We start from the raw sequence: 12569 nt of genomic DNA on the forward strand, positions 1-12569 counted from the left end.
AAGGTTTCTTTACTCAAAATGTTCCTGAAAGAGCTACAGTACTCTGGGGATCACAGCTCTGGAGTCTTTCGTATGAGTTACAAGCTTGTGTTTCTGCTGGACCAAGAGCTCTCCTCCCCTCACTGCCATGGAGTCATAGATCATCCCTCCTCCCAGGGGAGAGAGCGTGGGGAGGAGTACCCCTCACTAGAGGAGCAGCACACAGCTGAGGTGTTGGGAGGGGAAGCGCTATGGAAAGTTGGGGTGCACAAATGATGTGTGTCCATTAAGGAGATGAGGTCTTGGGAGGTCCTAGCCGTGCTTCTGTTGGCATCAGCTCTACACACGTGCTCGTCAGTCTTTAGGTCTCCAGCTGTTACTTTCACCAGCCCCCAAGCCCTCCTCATCCTCTTTCCTTTTGCATCATCCCCAGTCGCTCTAATTTGTTTTCTGTGGTTCTCTGAAAGGCAGAGTCTCTCTTCGTCTCCCATTCTGCTCTAGTCCTTTAAGTCAGAAAACAAATAGATAACAGAAATAAGTATTAAGACATCAGCATCGCGGATGATTTGGAAATGCAAAAGAAAGCAAGGTCCTAATTTTTTTCACCCAACATAATGAAAAAAACAGTAATACTTAGTGTCAGTGTTATGGGAAGATGGGCACCCCTATGCATTACTGGGGTAAGGAGGCATGTAAGCCATTATAACTCATCTAGATGGCAATTTGGCAGCATAGATGAAAACACATTACTATTTAATGTATGGAGAAGATCATTCTTGCTATTGTCTTTCAAAACCCATTATCTTCTCCCACAGATGTCCTTGCAGCTTGATGAACCCACATTAATGAGATCTGACCATGAGTACGTAAGAGGAAATGGGACATCATCACTTCCGGCATGACCTTAGCGGTAGCTGCATTGCCCTATGATCTTCTTTTCATGCTTCTTCCACTGGCTCTTTGGAAACTAGATTGATATGTGGTGCTCAGTTGTGGTATATGGAAGTACAGACTACTCCCCCTAAAGATGGTAGATGGGAAAGGTAGAAATTATTCTGTCCCCTATTGGTTTGGCCACCTTCGGGTACCTCATGGCTACATTGAATCCCAAATCATGCAATCTGCACCCCCTTTGCTGTGCTTTGGATTATGATCATTGTGTGTTTCCCCCAAAGAGACCTCATGTGAAAGTCTGATCCTAATGATGTCAGCTCTAAGTGATGTGGATCTTTATGCTATAGGGCTTAATAGGAGGTCCTTGTGATGATCAGAGTGTGCCTCAAGGAAAATTATTTCTCTTGGGACCTGAGTTAATTTTCCTGGATGTAATACATACATATATACATTTATAGATGTGTGTGTGTGTTCTGAATGTTATCTGAATATTATAAATGTTCAGTATCTCTGACACTTGTCTGGTCCACATGCATTCTCTCCACATCATGTAAGACAGCCAAGAGAGAGAAACAATGTCATACTCTTGAACCTGAAGAACTGTGAGCTAAATAAGCCTCTTTTCTTTATAAAGCAGCCTGACAGGTATTTCATTACAATAACACGAAATAAACTCATATGCTCTTTGTCCCAGAAATTCTACTCGGCATAATTTGTCTTATGAATCACTTATCTCTGCAGAAAGATTTATGAAATGATGCTTCTTATTTTAGTAGCTAACATTAGTACATATCAATACAGTATTCAGCCATAAAATGATTAACACATTAGTTATATAAATTAACGACTAAACTACTAGATTTGATTTAATTATAGGAAATATATTCACGATATAATCCAAATGAATGAAACTATCCACACAAAAAGTGTTCACATGGTGTAAATCTATAAATTTGTTTTGGATTTTCAAAACAGGCAAAATATCTATAGTACTCTACCCAAAAACGGCAACATATGAGTGACTTTTATTTCCCTCTCATGTTTCATAAAGACAAAAAATTACTTCACTGAGAAAAATATTTTGAGAAAAAATTAAACACACAACAAATTATTGTCTCTGAAGTAGGTCTTTTATTTCTAGTAAACAAAATGGCCCCGTTGAGAAGGGAGGAGCCAATGGTCCATCTGCCCTCTCTCCAGTCTGTACCACACTGCTACCTTTGAACATAGATAAAGCCCTGAAAGACATCAACAGAAGGTGACTGTTTCTTTAATCTCAAACAGAAAAGCTCAAAAGTTGAGATTTCACTTCCAAAACAGTCAAGAGTTTTCAGAATGGAAACCATATTATTTTAACATTTACAAGGCATATGTGGTCTTAAAACACAAGAAATAAAAGAGAAGAATCCATGATTGAGTCATTTTTCATGGTTATTAGACAAAAAAATTAATTGTAGTCTCTTAAGGAGGAATTACAATATTCAAAGAACTGAGATATCCAATGTATATAATTTGAAACCTAGTAGGAAGCAGTGGGTCTACATTCTAAGACATCTGAGATGGACCACAGTGAAGACAATGGACTTGGCATGCTCCACCAACGCAGTAGCACAGACCGTGCTCTTTGGGGTTTAAAAACTTCAGCAAACAATGGTAATAACACTTGGCCTTATGGAGAAGAAGGAAATCCCAACACGTGCTGCAACACGGATGAACCTCACGGTTCATAACTGTGATGCCCACACATTCATTAAGATGATTGTATGAAACCAGTGTATTAACCAACCCACAGCAAAGAACCACAGAAGACAACAGAGATTTCAACATGAATATCGGTGTGTGTTAATAAAAATGTATTGGCATATATTTGAGTGAGTATGTAGTTAGGGACAAGAACCTGACAATTTAATCAATAGCATTCTTTATAAAAGATCAAATAGGTGACTTTAAAAAAAACATGTATTTACATGCATATATAAACACATATGCAAACAAACACACACACATTTCTATACACACACACACACACACACAATTTCAACTATTTTCATTCTCTGGGCATTACTTTACTAAGATGAAGATTTTTTCCATCTCAAAAAATAGCTAGATATCAGATCAGGTAAACCCAATCAAAGGATGGATTAGGTTGGCATTCATCATGATTTATGAACAGACTAAAAAATCTCAGTATCACAAATATCTTCATGTCCTAGTGACATTTTCTTGGTGAAAATTTTTCCTATTTCTTCTTTTTTGCAACCAGATTCTCAAAAAACAAAACAAAACAAAAAAAAAAAACAAAAAAAAAAGGCTTCTACTTTACACTATCTCCTCTTCCTTCCCAACAACACTCATCTGTCTCCTAGCAGAAGCCTTGTTACTCAAAGTGTGTTCTGTGGCCCTGTGGCTTCTGTAGAGCCATGAACCCGCAGTAGAAACACATAGATCTGTGTCCAGCCCAGACCCACTGATTTAGGGTCTGCCTTTCACCATCTCCCCAGAGGGTCTGCCCACTCATTCCTGTCTCAAGCAGAGAAGGTCTCCTCACTGTGCTCCAAACACAAGGAAAACATGGTGGTGTTCTGCAGGGATGTCTCCCTGTAGCTGGCAGAATAAAGAGTATATTTCAACATCCTCTGTGGTCTCCATTGGTAGTAAACACAGAAGGAAGGCCACATCTTGAGGGACTTTTTGTGAGAATCCCCACAAAGGCTGAACTCCAGACCTACCCTCCTTTGGATTTGAAATTAAAAAGTTTCTGGGTTTTTCTGAACTTCTATTCTTATCCTCCGAACCCCCAAAGTATAAACAGAAGGAGTACCAGCCAAGGCTCCCTCACTAACTGAAAGACCCACCCCACCCCCCAGGTACACCTTTGCATCCACAAGCAGCTGCCCGGCTCATTCAGACAGGATCTCCACATTTGTTATCTATCAAAACAATATCTACAAAAGTTGTTTTCAGAAACATTTCCAAAGGACAACATCAAAAGAGAAAATGTTTGCCCGTTTTAGTCACTTTGAAAGAGATGAGCATAAAAAAAAAACCCAGAATGGAATTTGTGAATTGAATAAAGTGACTTTGTTTTCTAAAGCAGATTGTCTATCAGCTCCTTTGATATCTCTGAGGCCGTGTAACCATAATGCCACTGAGCCACTCCTGAGAAACACAGAATGAGAGGAGCGAGGTGACCATCCAGCTATCAGCTGCTTCGCCACTTTCTTTCACTTGGCCCAAGTAGCTCATTCCACACACAGACTATATACACAGCCCCGTTCCCCCCTACTCACCAGCACCTCGGTCTCCTCGTCTACAATACACACGACCATACCTGGTTCACAGTGAGTGTGGGGGATTAGGGTGATGATCTGTATGCCTGGCGCAGAGTAAACACTTGGCCAAGATAATTCATCTGTTGTTGTTTTGAAGCCATTAAAAACTTCTTAGGGCAAACTGAGAGGAACATTGCTCTCTCGAATAAGCATGCAATTGCAGAGGCCAGCCCTTGGATTTTATACTATAGACAATCAGTACATGTTAACTTTAACTGTACTGAACCTGACATGTCTTTACTATGAAGAAGAAGAGGAGAAAAATGATTTGGGGAAAAACGAAAAACAAACAAACAAACAAAAAAAACAATGAATTCCTTTACATGGCAAAATAGAATACCAAATGGTCTTTAAGGACTGTGGATGTAGTTGAGTTGACAGAGTGATAGTTTAGCATCCGTGCAGCCCTGGTTTTGATACCTAACACTGTATAAACCAAATCTGCTTGACATGGTAGCACAAGGCCTGTAATCCCAGCATTCAGGAGGTAGAGTCAGGAGGATCAGAAGTTCAAGGTCATCCTAGGCTTCATGGCAAGTTCAAGGCCAGCCTGGGATACCTGAACCTGTTTCTCCTAGAGGAGACTTTTCCAGCTATCTAAAAGAAATTTGGTTGTGAATGCAGAGGAAAGCATCCTTCTCTGCCTTCCAGGAAAGCAGGTAATCACTGATCAACTTGAACTAAGGACCGGTCCCTACTTCCTCTCCTTTCTGGGAAGAATTGAAAATGATTACCATGCTACCTGTTTAGCAGCAAAACCTGTTGAGAAAAGATCACAAGAGTAGCACCAAGAACACTATCCTCTGTCTCCCTGCTGTCTCTACAGTGGTACCTAGCTAGCCCAGGGGTATAGAATGCAGACCAGTTAAGGGGAAAGGCATCCTTCATCACAATCAAGAGAGAAGTCAGTTCTTTTCAGGGCATTCAGCAACCAAATAAGACATCACAGCTTATAAATGCAAACTGCCCTAAAAAAATAAAAGCCAAATAGCTCTCAGGCTGGTGAAAGCAGACAGTAAGCTGATTAAATACATTAACATATCTAAAAGGAAAAAAAAAAAAACAACTTTTTTTTCTGTCTATAGGGACAGCAGGTAAGCTAAGAAGGCCAAGAAAAAAGATTTTAGAAGCAATTGCTAAAGGTGTCATTCACTTAGCCTGGGGGACACATTATATGAGCCTAGTGGAAGAAAAGGGTTGATACTTTGCCAGCATAATTCCAGGCAAGATAAACTCATAGATTTGCAGCTGCGGTCATGTAACAAACACCGAGTGGCACTCTCTAACTGATCCTGTTTGGGTCCATACTTCTCACACTAACTGCCTATTGGTTCTCATTTCCTCCATGCAGGCATTCCAGGAGAGGAGTTATGGCCAGAGACAAGGCCTCCGCAACCCCAAGCCCCAAGCCCGGTGCAGAGTAATAACATTGAGACTTTATTCATGAGTCCTACGATCTGGGCACAGAAGTACTCTCAGTGTGGGTTGACAATCGTGTCTGTTAGACTGAACTCTAGCTAACGGCACCAAAATCATGTCACCCACATCCCTGGAGGATGGCCAGCCCAGTCAGTAAGGCCTCCACCCTCCACTGTATTCCCAGTCTTTCTTTCTTCTGACAGCTTCTCATCAGCTGAGGCCAATGACATCAGTTGCTGATTATTCTTTTGATCACAAATGTGTAATTTTCCTTATCCACCATCCTCATTCATCAAAGATATGCAAATTAGGAACAAAACTTGTCAGGGAGTGTATGCTAACAGGCATTCTCACTTCCTGATTGTGTCTAGACCTCCAGATGTGTACACCTCTGGCTTAGCAATTCTACTTCTAGGAATTTGGACTTAACTGATTTAGGAAGTGAATTATTTAAGCACAGGGACAGCTTGCAGAGCAGTTCATAATAGAGACAGCTAAGAGATCATGTACATAGTCACGCGAGTTTAATTTAGAACTATCTACAGCACAACAACGCATTTCCGGTTTCAGAGGACATTTACTGCCTGTGCGAGCCATGTACTCTGTACTTCTGTTTCTGTTTCCTTTTTGTTAATTCCATATTGTATTTTTGTTTGCCATGAGCATCTGTCAATAGATATAGTGACAGTTCTGAACCAAAGTTGGGGAGCTACTAATGTCTGCGTTAAGATTTAGCTCCCCAACCCCATTCTCTGAGCCAAGAAGGAGCGTAAGGGATCTCCTAGAGGTACAGATGATGACTCTGAGGCCACCCAGCTGAGCAGTTGGTTGGCAGAGCTAGGACCTTCCCTTCAGACCCATCAGGCATCTCCGCTGCCTCCAGATTACAGCAGACCTCTGTCTCTGCTCGCCTCAATATCAATGCCTCGGCTCAGGAGTGGGGGTTGCTGTACAGCTGGGTGTTGAGCCACAACACTTGAATTAGATAGTTCTTCATGATCTCTCTTCTAAGTGACTTTTGCAAAATGATACCACAATAGTACCCCTGTAACAGCATCCCATTAGATCTAAAGTCTTCAGAATATGTTATAAACTCTAGGCTTCTCCCAAGATGTCTCAGAGTCAAGTGCGGGTTCTGCGGCAGGAAAGGAAAATGCCAGTAAACACGCACTTGTGCTGTGTCCACTGGCCCCTCAGAAGTTAGCTGCAGCAGGAGAACGATGCTCCTGCTCTCTTCCGTGACCTCAGCCCAGAGACTCCTAACCAAATTCCAGCTGAAACGACAGTTGACAAGGCCACATCCAGCCTTACATCATCTTCTGTACAACTGTTTTCTCCTCAGGCAATGCTTATCTGAAGAGTTTTGATAGGACTTGTGTTGACTGAGTTTTCTGTCCTGCCCAGTTTCCGCAGCCGTTAAGTCCCAAAGAAATCACAGAAAGGCCTACATTAATCATAAATTTATTGGCCCAGTAGCTCAGGCTTCTTATTAACTAATTCTTATAACTTACATTAGCCTATAATTCTTGTCTGAGTTAGCCACGTGGCTTGGTACCTTTTTCGACAAAGCAGTCATATCTTGCGTTCTCTGCATCTAGGTCACAACTGCAGACTGAAACTTTCCTATTCCCATAATTCTCATTGCCCTGCCTCTATTTCCTGCCTGGTCGCCCCACCTTTACTTCCTGTCTGGCTACTGGCCAATCAGCATTTATTGAACAAGTACAAGAAACAATTTTTTACAGGATAAAACCATTGTTCCCACAGTAGACTTGGGGATCAAGTTAATGTTTTTTGCAGGACACAAGCCAAGAGCCCAACAGACAGGGCTCAAAGGGGAACGTTTCAAACATCCTACTTCCAAGGTCCCCAGTTCAGTTGCCACTCCCAGAGGCAGCACTGACATGAAAGAACAGCATGAAGAATGGATATTTTACTTACGGACACACATGTCCTGGCTCTCATAAAATCCGGGGCAGCACTGCGATTTCCGCCTATACATAGTTTTCTCCCCATGGCGGTAGGCCGTCCGGTAACTGATTCTGTATGAAGGCAAAAGACTGCAAAATTACCTCTGATTGTCAAGCTAATAAGGAATGATCTCTGTTTTAATAAAACAGCCATCAGCCATAATGAAGGTACGAAAAGCAAAGTGTCTCACAACTAGAAGAAACAAAGACTATTACAGTTCATTATTAAGATGCTAAAGAGGATTCCCGATGCCAGTCAATCTGGACTATATTATTGCAAGGCATCAGAAGTGCTGTGATTTCCCTACTTCAACTACCTGGAAATAGATGCAAAGTATTGATTAATTTAATATATGATACCTGTCTAGGTATCATTCTCTTATGTTTCAAAGGAAGAATTCATGAGCTTTCTTTTAAAATTCAACATAGTGTCATCCTGCTATAAAATAGAAGACTAATTTTACCATCTAATTTAACTGAAGCCCATTCATTCACTGATTTAAGAAATACATACATTCCTTAGCATTTAGCACATTGCAGGCACTATTTTAGGAACCAAGGAATGGATGTCAGCAAGCAAAATAGTATAAAGACTTTCTATTTCTCTTATTAGAACTTACACTTCTAGAAAGTTAAGACAGAAAATGTAAAATCTGTTTAATAAAGAAACATATTAGCTGGACATGATGGAACATGATTTTAAACCCAGTACTTAAGAGGCAGAGGCAGGCAGATCTCTGAGTTTGAGGCCAACCTGGTCAGGGCTACACAGGGAAACCCTGTCTCAAAAAAAAGCAAGGAAGGAAGGAAGGAAGGAAGGAAGGAAGGAAGGAAGGAAGGAAGGAAGGAAGGAAGGAAGGAAGGATAGAAGGAAGGAAGGAAGGATGGAAGAATAGAAGGAAGGAAGGAAGGAAGGAAGGAAGGAAGGAAGGAAGGAAGGAAGGAAGGAAGGAAAGAAGGAAAGAAGGAAAGAAGGAAAGAAGGAAAGAAGGAAAGAAGGAAAGAACCAAACAAATAACTAGATCATAAAATGAGAGGTACCACAATCAACCCATAATTTATGATACTATCAATACTTAACTAAGAGAAGTAACGTACTAGAGTTCCCTTCATGACAAGTACTGATGTTTTGGGCTCTGTGTTCTCATGGATGACAGATAGTCTATCTTATTTAAATACTAAATTTCAACATAAACTGAGTCAAATGTCCAACCAGAAACAGACACTGAGGCCTGAGTTTCTGGGTATCTGGTGATGGCCAAGGGGAAAATGTCTCCAATTTGTGCTGGCAGACTTCTCCCGAGCATGGGACCTGCCCTGGAGTATAGTTGACACACCCAGTGTCTATCCATTTAAGACAACAGATTTCCCCTGTCTCAGCAGATAGGACTTGCAAACAATTCTTGTATGGGATGGGACTCTATGCCCACTTCCCCACCCCTTTGCTGGGATTTCGACCAGCTTGAGCCTGCACAGGTCTTATGTGTGTTCATTGGACTCCATGCTTTTTTAGGAGATCTTTGTTTTTTTCCTTTTTTCTTTGTTTGGATTTTTTAAGAGAGAGAAATAATGTGAAGTTTGTAGGTGGAATCTGAAGGGAAATGGGTGATGAGAAAATATGATAAAAACATGCTGTATAAGATTTTCAAAGAATAAATAATTTAAAAAAAAATGTGTCTCTCCCAGCCGACCTTCTATACAGGAGCTAGATGAGGTTTTTCTAATCACAGGAAGAACAGTAATTGTGTCTCCTGCAGCTAGACTGTAAGTTCACAAAGGTCATGGACCATGTCACCCTTTTGCTGCCCCCTGGACTTGGGATCTAAGCCCTCAGTGACTGCTCTCTGGGTGGGTGCGTGGATGCGCTTTCTCAAGTAGCTGGGGCCTCTGTGTCAGGACTGCATCTGCACACAGGCGAGCGCACAAACATATCTAGGCTTCTGTTACCTGTGCCGCGTGCACTTAAACCAGTTCAGGATGTCGGTGCAGCTCGTGTAATAAATCTGATCAAAGGGATGCGGGTACGACTCCTGCACAGTCACCGAGTAGCTGAAAAGAAAAGCAACAACCAGGAATCAACATTCCTCTACTGTTACATAAATGATGTGATCCTCATGCTTTTTAAAAAAAATACAAACAAACAAACAAAAGACAGGGGCTAAATTATCATCCTCTCCAGCCCCACACTGATTTTTCTCCTTTGGCAGTATTAAGGATTGAACTCGTGCTTTGAATGTTCTTGCCTAGCTCTTACACTGGCTTTTAACAGAAGATATTCATGTTTACGTAGGTTTTGATTGAACCAGCACAACACAAAGACAAAGTAAGCAATAAAATAAAAGATGAGGGTCCACGTTACACCTTGAAACTGAAATCCTTTTCCTGTCCATGCTACGATAATGTTCCCAGACTTCAAAACACATCGCTGTGTCTCTCTGCACTTAATTCACCGCTCTCATCCCAGGATTCCATGCACAACAAAGACCTTTCATGAAAAGTTCTCGCCGTAAGTCGGCAGACAAACCTCAAGGTTAATAAGCAGAAATACAATCCCGGTATTCAGCACCGACTACATTTCACTGATTATTTTGAAAGCTCAGAACAATTGAAGCACTTGGCTTTCATATGCTGGTCCAACTTCCCAGGCAGCAGAGGAGTGTACAGGACACAAAAATGAAGGCTACCATGAGCTCTTTACATCCAGTTCCGAAAATATAAATGGGCAGAGATAGTCAGCCTGAGGCAGTCACGCCAGCAGCTTGCAATCTCCTAAACGCTCTGTTCTCCTTTACACTCCACTAAAGCCTTCTTGGTAGAGTGGAAACATGGGATCCTGTGGCCTGGGAAAATGAAATATAATGAACACTGGATGCTCAGTTCTATACTTGTTTGAAGCCTTTTGCATGCTCCAGCATAAAATGGATGCCTACAAGAAAATCAGAAAAAAATTTCTCTTTTGAAAGGCTTGCTCCATTTGCTTTGTCTCCATTAAAATCTACACACACACACACACACACACAAATGGGACAGCATCACTGACTTACTTGCAGGGAAATCAATAATCTAAGCTCATTAACAAGAATGATCAACATGAGAACAGAAAAGAAGAAGTTCTAACTTCTAACTTGAAGTTCTAACACGAAGAATTCAGCTTAGTCAGAGGGGAAACCTGGTTGGACAGGCTGTACAATGACGACCGCACAAATAGTTGGTCTGTAACTGGTCTGGATTGTTTTATACACATGTTCATTGTTTATGCACATCAAGGGGAGAGACATGGGATAATCAGATATATAGATAGATAAATAGATGTAGATATAAATATAAATATGTAGATATATGTGAGAGAACGAGATATAAGATATATATTTCATTTTTGGCATACTGCAGTGTAGTATCTAGGGATATTTAAAGATCCTCAAGAAAAATTAGGCAGAAATAGCAAGCCCTCTGAGAAGATCACTGGGTTAGAAGAGGGCAAGGCTGTATTTCTGAGAAAGCAGATGACCTTCTTCAGGTCCTCCCACTGCCCTTCGCCTTGATTCTCATATTTTAAACAGATAATCGGAGCTGGCATGGTGATATCTTCCCAGAATCCCTAACATACATGTAGCGACTATCACTTTTCTGTATCATCAGAGAGGCCCTGTTCCTTCCCTTAGGCATAGGTTGAGGTGCAAGCAAGCCCGTGTGAGCATGAGGTGACTCATTTTATGCGAAGCTAGAGACCTCTGCTAAAATATCAGTGCTCTCAAAATGACAGGTCACATAAGCTCCTAATATTTTCTACAGCTTCCAGCAGCACACTGAGGTTCACACGGGCACAAGTGCTAAGAGTTCCTTGCCCATCCGTCTGCTCTCCTAGCCAGTTGCTTACAAATAACTGAATCTTGAAGCCACATTGTTATGTCTCTGTCCCATTCCTCTGGGGACAGACCTATGCCATGGCTATGGACCTGCATCTTCTATAAGAAAAATGAGCTACTTCCCTCATGTGCTTTGGAATAAAAAAGAAAAGAAAAAACAAAGCAAAGCAAATCCTTGCTTTAACAGGCTCTACAGAATGGATTTCATTGAACTAAATTTGTTGGAATTTGACCTGACACAGGGTTCCTGCAAAATTGCAAAGGGACACGCTACACAGTCCAGTTTTGTACATACTAGAGAGCAAAGGTGACCATTTGTGCACGTGTGGGCTTGTGTGCATGCGTGGGCACATGTGCATCTGTGTTTCAGTACATGTGATGTACAGGTGTGTGGAAACCGAGGTTAATGGAAAGGTTTGCTTCTCAGGATCCTTGTCTTTTAAGGTAGGGTCTCTCGTTGGCTTAGAGGGTTCTAAATAGGCTAGGCTGACTATCAGTGATCCCAGGAATCTCCTGTCTCTACCAATGCTGCGTTTACATGTGTGAGCGAGCCTTTCCAGAAGGAGCTGTCCACATGGACTGATTGACTCATTAAAACCTCGCTGACTGTAGAGAAGTTGGAAGGCTGCAGTTGCAGAATCTAATTCCAGTTTTTCTTGGGCTACCACTAGCCCCATAAAAAGCCAGTCCTTGTCAACCTCTGCCAGACCTAAGATCCTGACAAAACACATACAACGTAGCCGGGCGGTGGTGGCGCACGCCTTTAATCCCAGCACTTGGGAGGCAGAGGCAGGTGGATCTCTGTGAGTTCGAGAACAGCCTGGTCTACAAGAGCTAGTTCCAGGACAGGCTCCAAAACCACAGAGAAACTCTGTCTCGAAAAAACCAAAAAAAAAAAAAAAAAAAAAAAACACATACAACGTTTGGGATTTAGTAACTTAACAAAACCCTACTCTCCCCCAGTGGAAGAGATAAGAATGTTTTCTATAACATCTGAGGCTTATAGTTAAAATTCTCCCACCTGGCTGTATGCCACCTTTCTGATATTTCTACCAAGGTATTTTTTAAATGCCCTGATTTCCGACTTATTTTGTTCTGTTACAAAAAAA

General features: G+C 41.5%; 1 protein-coding gene across 2 annotated transcripts in view; it reads right to left on the bottom strand.

The window, feature by feature from the left end:
* Positions 1-12569, bottom strand: part of Megf10 (multiple EGF like domains 10) — a 154120-nt gene that overhangs the window by 86886 nt on the left and 54665 nt on the right. For both annotated transcript variants that reach the window (XM_057788613.1, XM_057788614.1), the window contains exons 3-4: positions 9542-9643; positions 7566-7666 (exon numbers count right to left, since the gene is read on the bottom strand). In XM_057788613.1, coding sequence (XP_057644596.1) covers positions 7566-7666; positions 9542-9643 — 203 coding nt within the window. The remainder of the gene's footprint in view (positions 1-7565; positions 7667-9541; positions 9644-12569) is intronic.

The sequence above is a fragment of the Chionomys nivalis genome, chromosome 14 (genome assembly GCF_950005125.1).
Source record: "Chionomys nivalis chromosome 14, mChiNiv1.1, whole genome shotgun sequence".
Taxonomy (NCBI): Eukaryota; Metazoa; Chordata; class Mammalia; order Rodentia; family Cricetidae; genus Chionomys; species Chionomys nivalis.